General features: G+C 43.6%; 1 protein-coding gene across 3 annotated transcripts in view; it reads right to left on the minus strand.

Annotated features, from left to right (window-relative positions):
- Positions 1 to 1,699: 1,699 nt before the first annotated feature.
- The window catches only part of slc44a1b (solute carrier family 44 member 1b), a 37,552-nt gene continuing 15,464 nt past the window's right edge, over positions 1,700 to 23,787 (minus strand). For 2 of the 3 annotated variants that reach the window (XM_037076938.1, XM_037076939.1), the window contains exons 5-15: positions 20,544 to 20,637; positions 20,264 to 20,433; positions 19,496 to 19,585; positions 19,243 to 19,391; positions 18,971 to 19,157; positions 9,459 to 9,627; positions 9,025 to 9,181; positions 8,793 to 8,876; positions 8,434 to 8,571; positions 8,112 to 8,348; positions 7,242 to 7,972 (exon numbers count right to left, since the gene is read on the minus strand). In XM_037076938.1, the coding sequence (XP_036932833.1) occupies positions 7,550 to 7,972; positions 8,112 to 8,348; positions 8,434 to 8,571; positions 8,793 to 8,876; positions 9,025 to 9,181; positions 9,459 to 9,627; positions 18,971 to 19,157; positions 19,243 to 19,391; positions 19,496 to 19,585; positions 20,264 to 20,433; positions 20,544 to 20,637 (1,898 nt within the window). In that variant the 3' untranslated portion in view covers positions 7,242 to 7,549. Of the gene's footprint in view, positions 6,450 to 7,241; positions 7,973 to 8,111; positions 8,349 to 8,433; positions 8,572 to 8,792; positions 8,877 to 9,024; positions 9,182 to 9,458; positions 9,628 to 18,970; positions 19,158 to 19,242; positions 19,392 to 19,495; positions 19,586 to 20,263; positions 20,434 to 20,543; positions 20,638 to 23,787 lie in introns of those variants that run through there. The other variant, XM_037076940.1, reaches the window with a different exon arrangement.

Genomic DNA, 23,787 nt, shown 5'->3' on the forward strand with positions numbered 1-23,787 from the left:
CTCAATTAAGTAATTAAATTATCGTTTAAAAAATTCATCAATCAATTAACAGACTGGCTGATTGATTGTATTTGTGTGAAATTGCAGACTGCCTTCAATAAGTGTCTGCTTTTATTTTGAATTCTGTTCTGGCACTGCATTACCATAATATCATCTAAATACAGGCACTGCAAATTAACTGGCGGCTAGGTTGACCGGGGATTTTGGAGTGGAGGGTGGCTTGACTGCAGTTCAGCAAAGCAGGGCCAGGGATCACACTATCTAGCAGGCATCTGATCATTTGATGTTGCCTCAGCCTACACTTGGTTTTAGTTTGGATGTTTGAAATGTTGATGTGGCTGTTTTGTTAAGAATACAGATAAACTGCTGCTTATTATTATTATTATTATTATTATTATTATTAGTAGTAGTAGTAGTAGTAGTAGTAGTAGTATCATCAAGCTTGAGAAGATACAGGCTTTAAGACAAGGCGCTGTGGTCTCAGTTTTGGTATTGCCTCCTCTCCCAGACAGAGCAATATGTTTATTAAAAGCAGTGTTTTTAAAAAAGTTTTCTTCTTCTTCTTCTTCTTCTTCTTCTTCCTCCTCTTCTTCTTGAGCAGATCTGCTTGAGCAGATGCAGGCTTTAAGACAAGGCACTGTAGTCTCAGTTTTGGTTTGACCTCTCTTCCCAGAGCACTATGTCTATGAAATGTTTATGTGTTTTGAGATGTGCTCTATGGATGGAATTTCCTTCCAAAGGCATCAAGCTGAGCATTACCAACATCACGTATTTTAACAGAAATTTTTATGTTTTAAGGTCCCTTGCAGTTTAACATATCTGGCATTGGATTTGAAAGTGAAAGCTTTTAAGGCTTTCCTTCCAAAGGCATCAAGCTGAGCATTACCAACGTCACATATTTTAACAGAAATTTTGATGTTTCAAGGTCCCTTGCAGTTTAACATATCTGGCATTGGATGTTCAAATGAGTAAAAACCAACTATAAACCCAATACTTACATTTAAATGCGAAATTTGCACTTCTTGAGGTCACCATTTTCTTCTTTATTTCATTCTTTTTTGGGCGCACAAAGAATCTTGGGATAGGTGAAGCAGCACAGGATAGCAGCGGTGCATCCTCCGAAAAGAGGGGAAAAGGCTGCATTTATGGGGTACATTTTAAGGAGCCTTCAAATTGGGACAGCCTTAGCACAGTGTTGTGACATAATTGCCCTTCAAATGCAGCCTCTGAAGGATGTAGACACTCAATTGGGACACAGCCAATGTTAGAACTTTGTTATTTTGTATTTGTGACATCACAGTGACCTTTGACCTCTGACCACCAAACTCTCATCACTTGATCCTTGATGTAGATAAGGAGGCAGAACGATAATGAACAGATGAAGATGATGGTTAGCTGCTGCTCTCATCTCTTTAAACAACAGAACTTTTAATCCATGAAGAATGAGTGTTGTTGTTTGTTGGGCTGAATGTGCAATACTAACAATTTGAGTTGAGGAAACATTCAAACTTAAAATTATGAACAGAAGTGAATAAGTCAGTTCTGACGTCACAACATCTGTATTGTGTAGCAGAAATCAAGCTAGCAGCTGTCCTGGTGATGTGATGTTTTCATATGTTTTCTTTTCTCATATAATTAAGTGTTGCACCTTTAATACTAGAACACAGAGAACACAGAGGACATGAGGCTCAGCTTCAAATTTTCCATTTTATTGTTTTCCTTATAAAACAAATATACATAAGAAATGATAAATATAAAAAGTCAAAGCAGAACAAAAGAAAAAGTTCTTCAATGTTACAAACAACTTCTTACTGCAGAGAAAACCTAAACACTAGTGTTACAGCTGACAGGTGGATTCTGTCGGCTAACATCCGCCAGGTAACTTTTAGTTCTGTGAATCTAACAGCAGATTATTCACACCTTATGTATGAACGTATGAACGCTGTGATAAAATATGAACATGCAACTTGTTCTGGTCATGTCTCTGCTGCGAACAGCGCCGAAGGATGCTTCAGACAACCAAAACGTGACGTATCAGGTGACTTTGGCACAGGGAGGGACGCTCCAGTCTTCCTCCTTTAGTTAAACAGAAGCTAACACTTGGTACTTTAGGCTAACACTCTGTAGGATAAGCTATCACTCTATACTTGAAGCCAGCACCCCTTTCGTTAAGTGAACACTCCATAGGTTGACCTAACACTCTGTCAACTGCAGCAGCTTCTCGTCTCGTTTACCTTCAACGAAAACAGCCAATCAAAGATGGATACTCTGATGACATCAGCTGTGATGTCATCTCCATCACCAGGACCTGCTGGTTGAAGCAGCTCAGCGATCAGAGAGGCTAATTGATCCTGTTGAACCGATCAGTGATAAGTGTTGGATCAATAATTGTTGTAAACATCCTGATGGAGCATCCTCTAACCTGCAAGCTCACCTGCCGACTCCACACTTCCTGGGTGCTGATTGGTTGGATTTGATGAATGAAGCAGATTACTGATGAGCAGGTGATCAAGGAGCTGAAAAGTTTCATCTCAACAAACTCAATTTAGATTTTTTTTAAAAATTCGAAATGAACTGGAAAATAAATCACAGCTTTGATTTATTATCCAATGCGGACAGGAAGTTAAAAATGTAAACATTTTGATTGATCAGGGTGGAAGAATAAATCTTTACAGTTGATCAATTAATCAATAAGCGAAAAACCTTAATGTCATCACAAACACAACAGTGACATCAAACTCATCAAACCTACAGCTGATATCATTCTGTTGTCTCTGGTGTCGTCTTCCTTTGAAATACCAGATATTGTTCTGAACGACCCGACTGATGTGTTGCAAAGTTGCTGTGGACGTCCTCTGTGTAAAAGCATCTTGAGTTTTTTCACGTGTCAGTCATGAGACCAGATCAGACCTAGCCTTGTGCTAACTTAGCCTTGTGCTAGCAATAGTTAGCTGACTGTTCAGTTTTATCATGACTAAATTAAAACTAGTTCTGATGTAGAGATCAGTGGTTACTAGATATTTTGGCTGCTAACTGCAGCTGTAACTGGTGTGTAGCTAACTTAGGAAGCTAACGTTAGCATGATTCCATCTGTTGTATCTAAGTGAAAGCGGTAAAATTAAGTACGGAGCTGAAACTTGACAAATGAAGTTTAAAAATTGAATATGGAAGATTTTAATTTATATTTAAGTAAAAATAAAACATCATGTTAGCGGATAACATTTAACTAAATGAGGAATTAACATCAGTTAGCTTACCATCACCAGATCTTTCCCAGTCATTACTGTATGAACAGATTGATCCATGTGTGCGGACAGAATTAAATATTTAGAAAACTAGTTGTTTGTTCTACTAGCTTGTGATGCTACAGTGACTTCCAGTTTACATAGCTAGAATAACTACATCAGAGAAGTCTGGACAAGCTAAGACATTTGTTTTAGCGACTGGTCTGAACCTGCTGACTGACACACTGAACTGAGCTAAACCAAAGTTTAAATCTCAGCTCTTCTGATCTTCAGACACATTTTGGTCTTTTCATTAAACTTCTTAAAATTATCAGAAACATTTTCCAGATTTTAATTTACATAAAATAAACTAACTCTGTTTCTGCCACATCACAGTCAGCTGATCTGAACAAGTGGAGATACCACTCGTCAATAATCAATAATCAATATCCATTCAACTGTGTGTGTGTGTGTTAGTCAACATGCTCATCTCGTCTACAGACTCGCTGTTTTAGACACAAACATACTCTGAATATTTCAGAGTAAAGGTCTGTCTGTGAACCAGGCCAAATGAACAGAACTCAGAGCAGGAACTCTTTAGCTCGTCTGGTGATTGAGGTGGATGATAGGAACAGTCACAGCCTGAAACCGTCCATCCTCTGAACACAGACGAGCCTCTGTACAGGAAGTCCACCTTCAGACGGCCCTCAGAACAACGTTCAACAACACATCATCACGTCCTTCAGGTCACCAGAGACAGGTCAGCAGGTCCGAACCGACTCGGCTGATCGAGCTGCCAGTGTGCGGTTTAAGAGAAATGTCCAGTCTTTCTTTGAACACATCACCTCTTAATACCCATGAGCCTCAGCTACTGTAAGTCACAGACAGACACAATGTAACTAAGTGAACCTGTCTCGGTCACATGATCCAGGAGAGTCCTGAGGAGTGATGACTGTCAGTAGGATCAATAACAATCACAACCCAGAAAACCTCTTTCATTGATCACCAGTGAACTTGGCTCAACCTGCGGAGCAACAAGGCAACATGTTGGTCAACCAGGGCGGCAACAGAGCAACATCAGTCACCTCGTATCATGTCAACATTTACTGATTGGCTGCTGCAGATTCCTGTTTCTAAAGGTGTTGAGAGAAAACTACCCAAAGGTCAACTTACTGGCTTTTGCTCTGAGCTCTCATCTGCACCTGGCTGAGCGACTGGATGCTGTGATCAGTGTCTCAGGTTGCCAGTTGCCTTATGTCAGACAGTTGGAGAATGACTGATGGACATTAAAGGTCAGACAGTCGACTTCCTGTCTGAGATGACGTGTCGAACCAACTGAAGCAGGAAGACTTGTTGTTATTGTTGTGATGTGGTCACATGATGCAGTTTGTTTTATTGCTGACTGTCAGAACGCCACAGGAAGCTCCGCCCATACACCTCCAACCTTCTTAATTCTCTGGATTTGATGGAAACATTTTGTTCAGGCAGTGAAGAAGAGATCGAACTCCGGGACAGGAAGTTAAATCCAGATCTCCATCACAGATCAGCTGACGGGACATTGACGCCTGCTTCAGACTCGACATCACCATAAACATCATGAACCTCACAAGAGCAAGGCCCCCAATGATGCCACACCCAACATGGAGTCTGAAACAAGCGCTGCACTGCGAGCTACATGTGAACATTTTTAACCTGTTGACCTGGAAAATGTTTTGCTGTGACATGAGCTGATGGAAGAGAATTAAACAGACATGAAGTCAAACATCTGGAACCAGCAAGACCACATGATCAGTAGTGGTGATTAGCAGTGATCATCTGTGATCAGCAGTGAGGTTCTGGAAGTGAAGCTCCTGTTGGTATTCTGAGTTGAATTTCATCATAATGTGTTATGGAATGTTTACCGCATCTATGAAATCCACATCAGCTTCTTGAGTTACTGTGACTATATGATATGACAGTTAAAGACAGAGCAACCAGGAGTCTGATGGGCTGCATCTCTGTAGAGACTAAAGAGGTGAACGTAACTAAGTGAGGACTTGGACGTTGTTTGGAAGGGAATCACCAATGAGACGAGCAGTCGTTCACTCTGAGCACCACCAAAAGACCGATGTGAGGTGGGCGTGTCCTGGATGATGTGTTCACTTTCAGGACATGTGACTGAAGACGTTGTATTGTAATTCATTAATGAACATTAGAGCAGTTGTTTCAAAATAAAGATCTTCACTGGTTTCATCTTTCTAGTTTTCCTGCTCCACAGTCAGACAGATAAAAGATTTCGGTGTGCGCTGATGATTCTGACCACTCATTAAGACAGTCTTAATGTGTCAAATACAGGACTTATGAGTGGTTTCAGGGGACATGATCACAGTGTGACACACTGTGATGCACTGGTGACTCTCTAGGCTTCAGCTACGTTAAACAGTTACGTTAAACACCTGATAAAATCGCTCATCTAATCTTCATGAATGAACGACGCACCGAGCAAGTAACATCTTGGTACCATGGAGAAGTTGAAGGCATCAAGGGAGTTTGGATTAACAGTCAGAGAAGTTCACTTCCAGAAGCGGCGCTCACTGTCTCTCTGCAGCAGCATCACGCTCGCTTTGATTGATCATAACGAAATCACTAAATGAGTGGAACTGTGTCTGCTCAGCGGTCTGATCTGATGGATGTTATGGATGCAAATCATTGGATGTATTGATCGATCAGCTGGCAGTGCGCCCCGTCAGGCTCTAAGACACAAGAATCCTGATGAGCAACAGAAGAGACGCTGCAGCACAGTCTGTCTGAACTCTGATCCCGTCCTCTCTCATCCATCTGTCCACAGACTCCACCCTGCGATGACATCACAGTGCTCCTGATCCAACACGGAGTCAAGTGAGGAGAGTGCATGAGTGATTGGCAGCTCGTCGACAAAACAGAAAAAGTGTCCCGGCTGCAGTGTTAGAACTTAAGTGTGAGCGGAGACCATGAGTTCAGGTGAGTTTTATAAAAAACGACATCACTACGAAAAAATGCATCAGCCTGTTTAAAATCTGCAGCGCTTCAATATAAAGTGCTTCATTACATTGTTACGTTTTTACAGTTTCTTATTAAAATATTGTTTTCCCTGGAGTGAAACCATAGTAAACATGTTACACGTTGGTAAAAATAAACATTTGGAATGTCTCTTTTTAAAGAAGTCCCATTGGCTGATTTTGGTCAAGCTGAACTCGTCCCTGGAGCCTAAAACAGGAAACAATCCACATGGTTACATTTTCATGGTTCACCATCATACACATCACGCAAGGAGGAGGCAGGGAAATGAAGGTGAATGAAGCATCTAGCATGGGTAGCAGAAGAGAAACCAGGAGGCTGAACACCAGTGAGTCCAGTCAATCTAGTCAATCCAGTCAGTTCAGTGAGTCCAGTCAATCCAGTCAATCCAGTCCAGTGAGCAGTGAGCAGAATTTTAGGTCATCAGTTGCCAACATTATTGTTGGAGGTTTTAATATTCAATCATTTAAAGTGTATGTGTGGTAGGTGTGAGTTAGTGTTGTAGTTGTGAGTCTGTATGTTAGTTATGAATCTCTGTGTGGTAGTTGTGAGTCTGTGTTGTAGCTGTGAGTCTGTGTGAAGTAGTTGGGAGTCTGTGTGGTAGTTGCAAATCTGTGTTTTAGTTGTGAGTCTTTGTGTGGTGGTTGTGAGTCTGTGTGTGGTAGTTGTGAGTCTGTGTGTGGTAGTTGTGTATCTCTGTGTTTTAGCTATGGGACTCTGTGTTCATTGTGAGTCACTGTGTGGTTGTTGTGAGTCTGTGCATGGTATTTGTGAGTCTGTGTGTGGTAGTTGTGAGACTGTGTGGTGGTTGTGAGTCTGTGTGGTAGTTGTAAGTCTGTTTTAGTTGTGAGTCTTTGTGTGGTGGTTGTGAGTCTGTGTGTGGTATTTGTGAGTCTGTGTGTTAGTTGTGAGTGTGTGTTCAGGGGAGCAGAGCAAGTATCACTGTGACAGTGGGATGTGAACACAGGAGGAGCAGAGACCTTTATCATGTCTCAGTTTATTATCTGCTGAGTCCTTAAAGCACTGCGGTGAGAAAACATAAGGCAACAGATGACACATAGCTGCAGGATGACATCATTACAAATATAAACATACAAAAGTAAAAAATAAATTACAAATGAGCAGAAAGTTCATGAAGAGTTTGGTTCAAGACGTTGATGAAGAAGCAGTGGTGATGATGATGAGGATGATGATGAAGAGGAGGAAGGTTAGCATGCATCAATGCTCATCCAATCAGCATGCTCAGGATAGTGTGTGTATGTTAGCATGCGTCAGTTAACACATGTCAGTTAGCATGTGGCGGTGACGGCAGCTGATTTTGTGCTTGGCCTTGAGGGGGCGGAGCTTGGCATGTGCAGCAGGCTGACAAACAGGAAGAGGGTTGAGGTGGGCAGGTAGATGCAGAGAAAGAGGACGATGTCCTCGCTCAGACAGAGGACAAAGTCGCTCTGCTCCGCCAGCACCCAGTCAACCAGCACCCCCACCAGCAGGTAGTACACCTGGAACTCCTGGAGCTCCTCCCACTCCTCCCTGTCCCATTCCAGATCTGCCCCCACCTCCTCCGACAAGCTCTTCCGCCTAGCCACGCCCCCTCCGCTGCCAATGTCACTCACCATGGGCTTCATCTCCGCCCCCTCTGACACTGCCTCCTTCACCCGGCTCCGCCCGCGCTCCACCGCCCGTTCCAACCGCCGGCTGCTCTCCACAAACTCCTGCAGGGGAAGGGCCACAGGGAGGGGAAAGGCCACGGGGGACAGGTGGGAAATAAAGAGAGGAGGAGTCCGTATTAAGAGAAGGTCACTGTCACTGTCAGAGAACTTGTTGTGATGAAACATGTCTGGTGTGTCTCACCATCAGAGCTTTGTCCATGAAGAACTCCTTCCCTGGAGTGCCGTCATTGTACTTGGTGTCTATAGCGAAGCAGAGGAAAAGGACGTCCACCACGATCTCAAAGATGGACAGGAAGCAGTGAGCCACCAGGAAGGAGAAGAGACACACAATGATCAGAGGCAGCAGCCACTCGGCATAATCCCGCTGGTAGTTCAGGAGGAGGACACCGGCGAAGGCCGTCGAGGTCACAATCAGGATCTGAAACAGACACAGGTCGGTCCAATTTGTTTTTACATGAGAGAAAAATGTTCAGGAAACAGACGGACAGAGAATTCTGTCTCACTTTCCCCAGGAAGAGCACGAAGTCGCCAACGGCGTTGATTGTGGCGACGCGCAGAGCATTTTCCACCAGGATCACAAAGGCATCTCGTGCAGATGTGCAGAAGCTGGTGCTGTTGATGGCTGTGGCTGCATATGCATTCTGGGAAAATAAATGACAAGACAATTAAAATAAGATAATGAGGTGTGTGTGTGTGTGTCTGTCTGTCTGTATGTGTGTCTGTGTATGTGTCTGTGTGCGCATGTGTGTGTACGTGTGTGTCTGCCTGTCTGTCTGTTTATGTGTGTGTGTCTCTGTGTGTGTGTGTGTGTGTTTGTGTGTGTCTGCATGTGTGTGTGGATGGCTGTGTGTGTGTGTGTTACCTGATTGAGATAGTTGAGGCACTTCTCCAAACACCACAGACAGCAGATACAAGTTTTCAGCAGACAGCGAGCACACGCGTTCTCCTGAGAACCAATGACATCATCAGCTGATACATAATCTATAATATGACTGACTGATTGATGACAGATTGACAGACTGACAGGATGACTGATTGTTGATTACTGATCACTGATTGTTGTTGATTGATCGCTGTTGATAAAGTTTTCCTACCTTTCCCTTCAGCTGGTTGTGGATGTACATGAGAAAGAGTCGGGGGATCTTGACCAGTGTGATGATGAAGGATCCTTTAGCCACGGTACCCAGGTGGTATCGGACCAGCCTCAGGACTGAAGACAGGATGGGGGTCACCGGGAGGCGGTTCTTGTCCCTGAAACAAACACGGTTCACAGCTGCTGTTAGTTTTTATCTCTAATATCATCAGTAACTAGCTGCCTTGACGGTTTGTCTCCAACTTGTTAAAACTCACCGTGTCCTGTAAAAAACAGGACACAGTGAGTTTATTTTGATCACAATAATGTTCACATGGTTTGATTCTTCATCTGCTGACGGAAAGGATGGAGCTAGCTTAGCTTAGCATAGAGATTGGATACAGGGGAGCAGCTAGCTACGGTCTGTCCAGTAGGTGTGTGCAGGTGCTGCCTCACCTGGTGAAGTAGTACGTGACCACAGCTCCGGCCACAGTCATTTGCTGGCAGGCCAGGATGAACTCTGTGATCCAGACCAGACCCACAGCATGGTACCAGGTCAGGTACTGCAGAGGCCCAGTCAGTCTGAACTCTGTCAGACCTGTCTCCTCGTTCTGGACCGGGTTTCCTTTTAGAACCAGAGACATGGCATCAGTCAAACTAAACTTCCCATAGTGCTTTGGTGGGTGTAAACAGCAGAGGTGGGAGTGAGTCACATACGTGCAAGTCATAAGCAAGTCTCAAGTCTTAACAGGTTTGCTAATATTCCCAAACCTGCACCAGCTGCTGTGTACACCACTGATTGATGTCCCCCAGGTTCTTGCTCCTATTCATTCAGTTCCACCGCTGACCACCATATCCACGGCACCGGACTTGGACCTCATAGTCTAAACAACACCACACCCATCCCCGTAATCATTACACTCCATCAGCACATCAGATACTACCATACCCACTCTGTGAACTTTAATAACCTCAGACCGCTCACAGAACAATCGACCTATCCAGTCAACAAGCCACCTGTCACCATCAACATGGCACTTTTTAATGTTCACTCTCTTTTAAATAGAACTTTTTTAATGAATGATGTGATTTTAGACAGTAAGTTAGACTGTCTTCCTCTAACTGAGACATGGCTTGGCGCTGACGCACCCGCTGCTCTCACCAAGGCTTCCCCACCAAATTTTAATTTTTTATTTTCTACTAGAGAGGGTAGACGAGGGGGCTGGACGGCATCCATTACCCATAACTCCCTAACCTCAAATGGAGTGTTTTTTAACAGTTATTTGAGCATCATGCCTTTACTCATCATGCCAGCCCTCTGATTCTCTGCATTAATGTATATAGACCATCACTCTACTTTCTTTATCAGTGAATTTTCTGAACTGTTATCAATTATCCACACCTCTTATAGCAGGATTTTAATAACAGGTAATTTTAATCTACACGCTGATGTTACCTCGAATCTGATATCCAGAGAGTTTTTAAATCTTTTGAACTGTCTTGATTTTAAGCAGCATATCGTGCAGCCAACTCACAGCAGAGGACACACCCTGGACCTGGTCAGAACCCATGGCCTGTCCATCGGTGTGTCCTCTGTTGCTGACCTGGCTGTGTCTGACTACTACTGTGTATTTTTTAACATTACCAGTTTTAACCAAAAGGAGGCCCCGGTGAGAACAGTGAGGAGGCACTATCTAACTTCTGAAGTGGCTGCAAATTTCATGGGGATTTTACAGAGCACTCCTGCTTAAATTTTACCTGCACTTTGTAATTTTATTACTGATAATTTTAACAGTAGACTGAAGTCAAATCTGGACTCAGTAGCTCCACTTTCAACAAAAACAATAAAAAGAAAACCTACACCCGCATGGAGAAAAAACGATGAAATCAATGAACTGAAAAGAAAATGCAGGAGTGCCGAGAGAAGATGGAGAAAAAGTAAATTGACACTGAGGAAGAAAATACACATTTGAAATGACGTCTGGAAAGAGCCCTTTGGTCCCCAGACCAAAATGGGGATTCATGTCTGTCTCTGGCACCCTGCAGATACACATTTGCATAACATCAGTTGGTCTAAGGACATCTGGATCCACCCTGATCACTATGTTAAATATGTGCCCCCATACCTTCCCCCCAGGACTTCCGGATTCATCCTGATCACTATGCTAAATATGTGCCCCCAGGACATCCTCCCTTTTGCATGCCTTTTGTTTACCTTTTGCTTGAACGTGCCCTTCCACGCTCTTTGTTCTTACTGTATAAAATGCTACTGTTTCATTTGCTCTGGGTCGACTCACCGGCTCAGACCCGCTCTGTGCCTGTCGGTTCACCAGTTTACCGGTATTCTTTGAATAAACACATCACCACAGCAAACTGCTCAACAGGACTTGAATGATCTTCTTCAACGGGTATATTTGAGGGAGCTGTGAGCGCACACTTATCCAGGATTGGTTTCACCTGGCTTGATGAATCCGTGTCTGCTCATCCTGAACCTTCACTACGAGATTTTACATCAACAACTCAAAAACTACAGTAATGCAGTCAAAAAGGCACAAATTTCCCATTTCTCACAACTCATCACTAACCATAACCTTCTCTACCTTGGATATATTACCAGGTTCTAACTCTAATAAAGTTTTTAAGACACCCACAGATGATCTCTGAGGAAACACTGGAGAGTTTTGCCCTGGTTGATGCAAGGACACTTGGTAGAGTATTCTCCCAAGTAAACCCAACAACCTGCCTTTTAGATCCAATTCCCACATCACTCTTAAGATTGTTTTATGGATTCTTTGAGGAACAGTTTTAAACATCATGAACTGCTCTCTTCAAACGGGTGTCTTTCCCACCGCCTACAAAATGGCGGTGGTGAAGCCCCTTCATAAGAAGAACAACTTAGACCCCAACCCCAACTACCGACCTGTATCCAACTTACCATTTTTAGGTAAAATTTTAGAAAAGCTGGTTTTTAACCAAGTTAATGCTTTTTTTAAACAGAAATAACATCTTAGAGAAACATCAGTCTGGTTTTAGGAGAAATCACAGTACCGAGACAGCACTTAAAAGATTTTAAATGACATCAGATGGAATTTAGATAACAAAAAGCTCACAGTGTTGGTTCTACTGGATCTAAGCACCGCTTTTGAAACAGCAGACCATAACATATTATTAAACTGACTCAGCCATCTGATCGGCCTCTCTGGTACTGTCCTCACCTGATTTTGTAAACCGAGGTCTTAATCTTAGTCTTAAATCCTGAGGGCCAGGGAGAGAAACTTTTACCAAAACTACAAGATCTTAAACCAACACAATCAGTAAAAAATCTGGGCGTGATTTTGGATTCTGAGCTGAATTTTATTCCACATATAAGAAATATGACGAGAATAGGTTTTTATCATCTTAAGAACGTAGCCCGTTTCTCTCCCAGGCCAGTACGGCGGTGCTAATGCATGCTTTTATTTCCTGTCGCTTAGATTATTGTAATAACCTGCTGTCTGGTCTTCCCAAAAAGAGTATTCTAAATATCAAATTATTACAAAACTCAGCTGCACGTGTGCTGACGAGGACCAGAGGACTGGAGTACATTACAACAGCTTTAGAGTCATTGCATTGGCTCCCCGTCCACTTCTGGATCAATTTTAAGGTTCTTTTACTGGTTTTTAAATGTCTTAACGGCCTTGCGCCCTCCCACTTATCTGACCTGCTTTTACCATATCAACCCTTGCGGACCCTGAGGTCCTCCGGCACTGGCCTTTTATTCATACCAAAACCAAGAACTAAAACCCACGGTGAGGCGGCATTTAGCCACTATGGGCCCCCACTTGTGGAACAGCCTGCCAGAGAGCCTCAAGTCTGCAGAGACTGCTGATATTTTTAAGGGAAGGTTAAAGACACACCTTTTTAGTCAGGCTTTTAACTAATATTTGAAATTCTTATTCTGTTCTTATGTGGTATTTTATGTTGTTGCTTCTATCTTGTTTTTTAAGATGATTTTAATCGTAAATAATTTTCTCTGTTTTATTTATCATCGCTACTATTATAGTTTATTTATTATCTTTTATATTTGTATCCTTTTAACTGTTCACTCCATTTACTTAAAGGGGACATATTATGCAAAACCCACTTTTTCCTTGCTTTACTATGTATAATTGCATATCCGGAGTGCCTCCCGACCCCTTAAGAGTGATTTAGGACCTCTACGTCAATGTTTTGTAAACAGGCGGAGTCAGGAAATGTGTCTCTAAGAGAGCCATTTGGATTCATTTGGAGCATTCAAATCACCCGCACACTTACGTAAGAGTGCGGGTGATTTGAATGCTCCAGCCCTCACGCTGGATATCTCCTCCCATATTACTCCGGCTACCTGAAGGAGGATCCGCCATTTTCTCGCTTCACTTGTATGTGACAGCCTGACCGCAACCATGTGCAACCCGAAAGCCAAGCACTCCTGCTCTGTCGTTGGATGCACGGACACTCATGTTTCCCTACCAAAGAGGATATCAGAGCGAAGTGGCTAAATTTTATTTTTCAGGGAAACGTCCCAGCTTCACTGAGCAAAAGCGTTGTTGTCTGTGCCAATCACTTCACACCGGACTGTTTCAGCAGCCAGGGTCAGTATCAGGCTGGACTGGCAACGAGATTGTTCCTCAAAGATGGATCAATACCTACTGTCCGTGTCAACGCCACAGAAGAAGAAACTGTAAGTATTTTTAAAAACAGTGTTGTTTGTGTTACTTTGGCTGTTTAACACATGAGCTAACGCTAACGGGTGATGTAAATATGAGGCTGAGCTAACGTTACAACAGTGGGCTTACTGGTCTTAGGATTCACGGTAATGTTAATGTTGCCTAACCTTAATTTGTCACATCAGCACTCATGCCAGTGAACTGAGAAATTGCTCTAGCGCTAGATAGCTCATCGTCCGCGGACAACTTCTCAGTTGCTACAGCTACTGTTCCGTCATGAACACGCATGGGAAACCGTCTCCTCCACATGCTCACAGCCGATCAGACGGTGTGAAATTGTCCCAGTTGTCCGCGGACGACGAGCAAGCTAGCGCTGCTCGGCCGTAAACAGCGCTAGCTAGCCACCGTCATGTTCACGGCCGAACTGCGCTAGCTAGCTCATCGTCCGCGGACAACTTCTCAGTTACTACAGCTACTGTTCCGACATGAACACGCATGGGAAACCGTCTCCTCCACATGCTCACAGCCGATCAGACGGTGTGAAATTGTCTCTGTTGTTCGCGGACGGAGAGCTAATGTTCCGCCGTGAACACGCAGAGAGAACGGTATGAAATGCTCTGTTATTCACGGCCAGTGAGCTACGTTACGTCAATTAGCATGTTGTGCTAAAGGCTAAAGGACGGTGTGTTAGATGCCCAGGAGCACCATGGCAGTCGAACGACTTTTTTTGTGTTGATATACACGTAACTACGTGTATAGTGTTAGCTGCTGGTACGAGAGACCCGATCTGACAGTACCAAAACTTTATCTGCAGTCAAGCAATCATTACTTTGTTTTGGAGCCTGAGACAGGGGTTACCTGTCTGCTGTGCTACGATTAACGTTAGTTATATGAAGGGATGGACACAATATGTATTGCTCACTTACTAAATCTAATGTGAAATGAGGAATTTGCATGGGTTTGCTCGGATTATGATTTGCCAGAATTTGCCTTATCAAATGGATTGTTTTAATCATCATTTCTGTCTACATAGCTTTGTTTCATGTAACATGAGAAACAGACACATAACATATTCCTTCCGTTTGTGTTTAGGCCAAGCACATCTGTACAGCAGTCTGTAGTGCATCATGTTGCCTGCCAGACAGAACAACCAGTGAAATGCACGGTTGGCACACAGCTTTCCATGAGAACTCTCCGGCCTCACTTCAGAAGCACAGGTTTGTTGAACAAAAGCATATGATGTAATGTTAGTCACTATGTTACTCTAATATGTAATTTTGTTTTACTCTGTTATGAATATGGATTGGTGGACAGCTGATTTTAGTTTAGTGTGTATACTATGATTTTTAAAGTACTTTTTTTCCACCCAAGACTCTACCTAAACACAAATAAAATCTGAATTATTTTTTTGATGGTTTTCAAAATAGTAAATAAGGAGAACGTATAAATTAGGAGAAATACGAAGAGACACTTGACAACACTGCAGCACAAGGCTTTTTGGTTCTAGTGCATTTTCTTGTAAACATTAATTTTTGTTTATTGCACTGCAGACTACGTTGATACACTGTTGGACCTGATCTTCAAGAAGGTTTTCCAGGACCCTGGCCCATATGTGAACGAGGTGCTGAAACTTACAATCCCTGAAGACCTCTCGGCTCAGTATGAAAGACCCAACAAGCTGGACGTTATAGCCAGTTACATGCCAAGGTTCAATCAAGGACAGGTCTGAACCCAACATACTGTCCTTCTGCGTCAGGGAACTCTGCACGAATCCGCAGCACAGCTCCCACTCTCCGCCCCAGAAAGCACCAGCTTACAAAGCTTCTGTAGGCTACGAATCTATATTGGCTGGACACAATTCAGTAGAAAGTCAGCACTGAATGTTCATATCCATGGCAACTGGCAAGTTTAACTGTTCCACTTTAGATATTTATTTTGTATGTCTACAATTGTTTCTTGCAATAAAACATCTCTCTCAACTGTTCTGTGTGTTTTCATTGTTTGATATGTAGTTTTCATGTTACCAAGTAAAAGATAGTAAAACTATAAGCAATGTAAGACAGAGGAAGCAGTTATGTACTTCATAATACTTTTGCAATAAATTAATAATATTTATGGGACTAAAAAGCTTGCTACACTATTCCCCTCAGACGTAAAGGTCCGTAGTCTGCCCGATAAATGTTCAGTGCATTCTGCAGTGAAAACACATTCAGGCAGACAGGTTCTAGGCCAGGATGGTCCAGCATGCATGATGGTTGCTCTGGAAGCTGCTGTAACTTAGTCTTCGTGTAACCTAGAAGTTATGAAAGGTAAGTGAGTGACAATGGATTAAAGAAAAGAGACTGCAAAATAACAACCTTGTTTGCCCAGTGTTCACACTTACCTGTGGTGTTTCAATACAGCAGATATTCTCAGGCTCTGTAGGCACTTGTTCACAACTTTCACAGGAACACCTGTTTTTAAGCAGAATTTATATCATTCATTGGAAACTACATAGCCAATCAATCACATTGCATTGTTTCTTTTGTAATATTTAAAGTTTATAAACTGTTGGAACTGGTTCAAAAACAATACTGCTGGTAGAGAGCTGACGGGAGGCAACTGTGGCTTATTGAAAACTTCAATTGTTGGACATTGCTAGCTAATTACAGGTCGTCCCTGCAAATAAGAGCAGGTTCTCAATTGACTTACCTGGCCACATAAAGGTAAATAATAATACGGGGTTACACTTTTCTCTTGTAACGGCAATTGCTAAATTGCATCCGCGTTACTGCAACTGCAGAGCAATAAACGCCAGTCGCGGTTTGGCTAAGCTTTGTTATGTAAACACTCGAGGCAGGAGAAGGGGGTTGTGATCTGTAACAGCGCGGGGCAGACGGCTACTAAGCCCGTAGAACTTTCGTTTGTCTATGCAGTAACAAGTAACAAGTAATGTCGAGGTAAAAAAAAAAAAAAAGAAAAGAAAAAGTAAACTACTAACCACTGAGAAACATCCATGTTCATTCTTGGCTGCTGAACTTCTTCTGGAGCCTCTTGTTGTTCTGGGTCGGACTCCGGCTCGAACATGTACGGTTGCACCGCAGTTTGTTGTCCGGCGGCCATTTCTTCCGGTAACTCAGCCGTTGCCATGGTCACACAATGCCGCCCTCACTTCTTCCGCAGGCAGGGAGAGGTGGGCGGCGCAAATACATCTTTGGGCGGTGCACGTAGGAGCTCATTAGCATTTAAAGGGAGAGGCACTGAAACCGGCCGCCTGGAGGAGGGCTGTGAAACTGGTGTTTCAAGAACCTTGCTGTGCTCAATCCTTAAGCTTTTTCGACCAAAACATGTTATTAACGTTCCATTTAGACATCAGGGAACCGTGTCAGGAAGCAGAAATGAGCATAATATGTCACCTTTAACTTTTGTCAGGGTTTTTATCCTATCTTATGTTTTTAGTTTTTAAGGTTTAACTCCAGTTTCCCCTGGGCGGCCCTCCACACTGGGAGCTGTGTCTGGGTTGCTGCTGCCCTGCGTGCTGTCCTTAGGTCCCTTTGGCCCGGCCAGCTGTTGTCTGTCAGGGTCGGGGGGCCTGGGCACTGGTGCCCCCTGTGGCTCGGCCTGTGACTCCTCCCAGTGTGGACGGCCCCAAAAGTGGCGCTTCCTCAATCCTCAGTGCCTTGCCATGTCTCCCTATTGCCAGTAATAAGAGTGTGCAGATGTGTGTGTGTGTGTGTGTGTGGTGTGTAGTATGGAGGGTGGGAGCGAGGGCTTTCTTTATTCTTTATTATGTTTCTGTTAGATGTGCGTGTATGAAAAGTGCTCTATAAAAAAAGTTGATTTGATTTGAAACTTCAAGTCTCAAGCAAGTCCCAAGTTACTGTGATCAAAATCAAGCAAGTCAAGCCAAATCATTTCTAAGGTCAAACAAGTCACAAGAAGTTTGTATGAATGTATTCTTCATATCTGTAGATGCAGTAAAACTGAAGAGGGTGGTTAGTCAATAATATGATGTAAGTGCATAGTTGATCATTTTCATATTTCTTTTTCAAACCCATGAACACAAGAATAAGATTAGATTAATATCAGCCTTGGAACTGCAGCATACTGCACATTCTAACAGTTGAGAATATTACTCTCAGGTATTGTTCCCTCTCCCCCTTAAAAGGAGGCTGAAAATCACAGGACATGTCTGTTCTGTCCTGAAATGTGTGTTTCTCTTCTATAAAACACATTCTACATCTCGGAGGCGACGTCTCCACACATATGGCCCCTTCTCCTTTCAAACAGAGCAGAGCTCCGTGAGAAACAGCAGGAGAGACACAGACACAACACCTGAGGGAGAAGCAGGTACGTCGCCAACGTGCACGAAAAATCAAGCGCGTTGCACTAAATGTGTGCCGGTAGGGTGTCGTGTTGGGTTGTGAGCACGCATAATGCATGCCTACATTTAAAATAATGTCTTTGTGTGCACTGAAGACGCTTTATCTGAAACACACACATGCTTTAACCAAGACGGCAGCCAAAATCACCCAGGCTTGAGACTTTCGAGTCATCTGTGTCAAGTCTAAGTCAAGTCTCAAGTTATGAATGCCAACTCAAAGTCAAGTCGAGTCTTTCATCAGTGTTAGTCAAGTAAGTCTCAAATCCTCAAATTTGCGACTGGAGTCTGACTCGAGTCAACTCATGTGACTCGAGTCCCCCACCTCTGGTAAACAGGCAGCAGAGTGTTGCCATGGAGACAGTGACTTAGTCAGCTGTGGTCTGTTTACATGTACTCTGATGGGCTCATTACATTTTCTGTCAGTGGATCATCAGAACTGTTTCTGAACCTTCAGATTAATCAAGTCCCATTTGAATCAAACAGCTGAGCTTCTTCACTTCTTTATATCTCATAAACATTTTTATTTTCATCGTATGTTCGACTATTTTCTAATGTTTTACTGTAGTTTATTTTCCACTTTCACTCCTTTTACACCATGTTATCAGTTATCCTTATCTTATCAGTTATCTTATTTAAGCTGTTTAACCCAGAATCAACTCAGATCAACAAAAGTTGATAGTTTCTTGTCTTCACGACTCAAAAGAAGGATAATGAAAGAAAATTTAAGACATTCAACAATCAAATGGTTACCGGACTGCCAACCTGCTCATTAGGAGTTCAGTAACTTGCTAAAGGGAACTTCAACATGCAGGTGGGAGAACCAGAGATTTGAACAAGTGACCTTCTGATTACTACATAACTTGCTCTACCTCCTGAGCTACAGCCGCCCCACCTGGACCCCAACAGGTTCTTTAACTGACCAGTGGTTCCCAGGAAGAGCAGGACCAGGATCCAGTAGATCCAGAAGAGCAGGAGGGCGAGGAAGGTGACGAAGGGCTGCAGGGTGAGGAGGGGGAGGTGGATGAAGACTTTACCCGCCACGTGGAACAGAGCGATGGTCAGAGCAACCCGTTTCCTCATGAACAGCATCAGCAGGAGCAGAATGATCTGAAACAGAGGAACCTGATCAGACACAGCGCTCTGTCTCCACTCACCAAGAAGACGCCATGGTCGTATCAGCTGATATTCGTACAGTGAAGACGGTGGCAGCGATGGCGTAAACGAGCAGTGCCTGTCCACTGTCTCTGCTGACCTCCACCTCCTCTTTCGTCACTTTCGTGGAAGTGTTGTTCCCGTACAGCCGGTGGTCGATGTAGAGCCACCAGAGGACGCTGGTCCCAGCTGAGGACACAGACACATGATCACAGACAGATTGAAATCCCGTCAGTTGTTAACGGACAGAACAGGGTTTAAATGTGCTCAGAGGAACCAGGAGGTGACCTCACCGAGGGACCCGAGGACGACTAGCGAGGTGAGGATCCAGACGAGGACGGCTGAGATGTAGCGAATGATCACCATGAGGATCATCGAGAGGACTGAGAAACAGACAGTCACAGAGGTCAGAGGTCATATATCACAGACACTGAACTGAACTGCAGCATCAAATCTGCCGGCCTGGATGTTTTGGGTTTGACTCAGTGTGCCCAAACGTGCTTGTGGAGAAACGGCACTTTTCTTTTTCCCACAGTTTTTCTGCAAGTGTTTTATCTAGTTAATGGTGCTGAAGTGCTGCCAGCCCTCAGATCAGTCAGCTGTTTTGTTTTCTTCTTCTGTCGTCTTGAAGTGAGTCCACACAGCTGCTCTCTTTAAATCATGTTATACAGTTTAATCGCAGGAAGAGTTCAGGTTAAAAGATCGGATCACATTTCACATTTTCCCATCTCAGATTTTCCATTCCGGTGATTTGGGCCAATATCAGATCAGCACTCTGGATTGATTGGTGCATCCCTAATTATTATAATAAAGTCTCACAGGACAGATTATCCAGTGATGATTTAGGACGAAGTACCTGATTGGCTGCTCTCATCTGTGAGAGGAATTTTGTTAGTAACAGCTGGCTGAAGGAATCTGACCAGTTTACTGACTGAGCCTGACTGTGGACATGGGCAGTTCTGTCCATGATGACCAATTGATGCAACACCAGCACTGATGACTTGCCCTGTGCATACATCACTTTCTCTGACTGTGTCCGGATGTTACCTCAGTAAACTCACCCAGAGCGAGGACACACAGTCCGATGATGATCTCCTTGCTGGCGGCAACGCCGGCGATCAGTCGGTGCAGAACGCTGTTATCACTGACGAATGTCACTACAGCCTCAGCAAACTTCGCATAACAGGAAACGTCCAGGGGAGTGCAGCGGTTAAACACCGGCAGTGGCTTACTGAGGACACACAGAGGTCAGTGGTCACACAGAGCTCAGAAGACACACAGAGGTCAGAGGACACACAGAGAACAGCGGTCATACAGAGGTCACCTGGAGGCTGGACGTACCTGGGTGGAACAGGAAGTTTGGGACATTTGGAGAATCTCTCAGGAAGGCCGGGGTATTTATGACCCGCTAACTCGTAGGAACACAACTCTGATCCTGAGATAGAGATAGAGATAGAGATAGAGATAGAGAGAGAGAGAGAGAGAGAGAGAGAGAGAGAGAGAGAGAGAGAGAGAGAGAGAGAGAGAGAGAGGACAACGCCATCATCACCATTAGTTTTCCAACAAGGGAAGGTGCAGTGGCACCATACTGAAGTACCACAGCAGAGCAGCTTCACACTAACAGGACAGTTTCTGTGTAGCATTAAGAGACTGCAGCTCACGTTTCACTGTGTTGAAGAGAGACACAGTGGCGTGGAGGGTTTGTCTGTCTTAGACAGACTCAGGCTAGCTGTTTCCCTTTGTTTACAGTCTTTATGCTAAGCTAAACTAACCAGCTCTAGCTTCATATTTACTCCACAGATGTGAGGGTGGATACAGTCTGCAGCTGTGACTCAGAGAGGAAGAGGAGAAGAAGAAATGTTAAGCTTTTATAACTGAAGCCTGATAAATGACGGTGGACAGAATAAGAGGAACACCCCTCCCCGAGCAGCCCTGAGCTCACAGACAGATGAACTGGTCCCTCTGTGTGTTTCTCAGACAACAACTCCTTTCAATAACAACATGGATGCTAGAGGAGCTGTGATGTCACCTGATGAAACGTCTGCTATCACGTTTCACATAGTGAACACACTGAGTCACAGCAGCCATGATGGAGGACAAATGGAGCAGAGTGGCACCAACCGTACACCACTTAATGCTGCCTTTGTTATTCTACTGTACTGTGAGTGTGTCTGTGTGTGTGTTCTGTATACAGATGGTGTGTCAGGTCACAGACATTAAATCATCAGCGTGATGTGACAGCAAGCGTCCGGACAACTGGTGACAGCGCGCGCACACACACACACACACACACACACACACACACACACACACACACACAGCTATCCACATGGAAGCAGTCAGTGTGCAAACTCTGCAAAATATGTTTATATAAGCCTTGTCAGAGCAAGCGGTCTGTCACAGATATATATCAATTTGTCTGGTATCAAACTTTATTTGTTGTGAATAATCACAGAGTGTCCTGAGCTGACATTAAGATTCAGAGTCTGAAGGACCATCTCAGTCTGACTGTACGCGAACAACCTTCCACCAGAACTCAAAATCTGTCTGTATGCAGACATTCATAAACAGCAGTGGAGGAGAGGATATAATCACTAATTGTGGCCGTATGCAGACACCCATAGCTGTATGACATCACATCCACTTGTACCGAGACAGGACAGAAAAGGAGCTGGCATGGAGGCAAGTGAACATGGCAGTCAGACAACCTGGTAAATCATAGAAATGTGTCACAGCACAGCATAGCTCTGACTGATCCCAACTCCATTCAAGGAACAAACATTTTAACAGTTGTATCCTTTTCATCTGGCTGAGTTCTGTCTTCTTTCAAGGCAACATTATGATGTTGTTATTTCAGCATCTTCTGATCCATTTTTTTAGTCAGATCATCGAGAAATCTCTTTGCTTTGGGTTCATACCGATATGGTGAGACAGATTAATTCAGTTTATGTTTACCTGCTGCTCACAGTTCATCTAAGATCTTTGGCCCAGAGAGATTAGATTAACAGTTGATTCATCAATTATCAAAAGGAAGCAAATCATGGAGTGTTTTGATAATTCATCATTTCAATCATTTTAAGAACAGAAACATTAAACATGGTCTGGTTCAGCTTCTTAAATGTTGCTCTTGCTGCTCTTCTCTGTGATTTGAGACAGTAAATGAGGAAGCCATTTATCAACTGATTGTCAACTATAAAGGAATCCCATGTCGCCACAGTCTGACCCGTGTCAGTGCTGGAGACAGGTCCAGCTGCACCAGGTCTCATTCTGGTTCAGGAGGGGAAAAAATGCTCTGTCATCTTAGTATGTGTTTTAGCAATCGTCTTGGGCAGAGTTTAACCAGTATGCAGCGATGATGCCACTGCAAAACTGTGTCAGGAGAAACTTTGAGCTCTGGTACTATAACTAATATCCTTCAAGAGAAAAGTAACAGCTGCTAGCTTGTTACGGTTCATGCTAACAGTCTTGTGTTACAGTCATTGTCCAGCTTCAGTGGACGTGAAGAACCTGCAGGTTGTTGTTTCTGTTGTTTCCTGTTGTTAAACACAGATAACAGAAAGAAGAGGAAACAGGTTTCACACCAACACTCTGCATCCAGTAAATCAGACTAATTGTCACATTTTCATTATCAGTTCATCAGTTTGACTCATCAAAAAACTCTCTGCTGTCAGCTCATTCAATCTGAATATTTTTCTTTCCTCCTATGTGACAGTAAACTAAAGATCTGAGCAGGACGTCTGAGGATGTCATTTTTAACATTTGATTATTTTAGCGATTAAACAACTGATCACTTAATCAGATTATAAATGACAGGTAGAGTTCTCAACGGGTTGGGCCAGCCCGACAAACCCGACCGGACCCACAGGTTCGGGCCGGGTTTGGGCCAAAAGAATACGCAAGGGTCGGGTCGGACCTCGGGCTTCCTTTTTTATAAAACACATTTCTTGCAGGTTGTAAAGTATATATTGTTTGTTGTGAATCATCGCTGTTCATGTGTGGTGAAGACTAAGTCTGGCTGCTGCTTTATGGGCAGACGCAGACGCAGACCTGATGCCGCTGAGTACAATAACACGTGTATGAGGAAAACAATGCAGGCGCATGGGGGGTCAGGTTCAGGCAGACAGTTGATTCTGGTGTGTCGGGCTGCGTCAGGCTCGGACTTAAAAACCCACGGGTCGGGTTGGGTTTTCAGGCCTGTTGAGAACTCTAATGACAGGTTATGAATGAAGATTGTTTGATTTTTGGACTGTAGGTTCGATAGAAGACATCTGAGGACGTCACTTTGGGCTCTGAGAAACTGATGAGCATTAACGTTTACAACACATTTCATCACTTGATTGTGAAAATAACAGTTGAGTTGTTTCAATACATCATAAACTTATTCATCATTAGTGACAGTTACGAACAGCAGAGGTCTCCATCTGATCACAGAAGAGTTAGACAAAACCTCATTCTCAACCACAACCTGAACTAAAGAATAATCCTACCAAACTGAGATAAAACATCCGCGCCTGTGTCATGCAATCATCCTCCAGTCAACAGTCACTCAAACAGAACATTTAAGTGTTTCGTTAAATAAAGTGCT

This window comes from Acanthopagrus latus, chromosome 18, assembly GCF_904848185.1.
Source record: "Acanthopagrus latus isolate v.2019 chromosome 18, fAcaLat1.1, whole genome shotgun sequence".
Classification (NCBI taxonomy): domain Eukaryota; kingdom Metazoa; phylum Chordata; class Actinopteri; order Spariformes; family Sparidae; genus Acanthopagrus; species Acanthopagrus latus.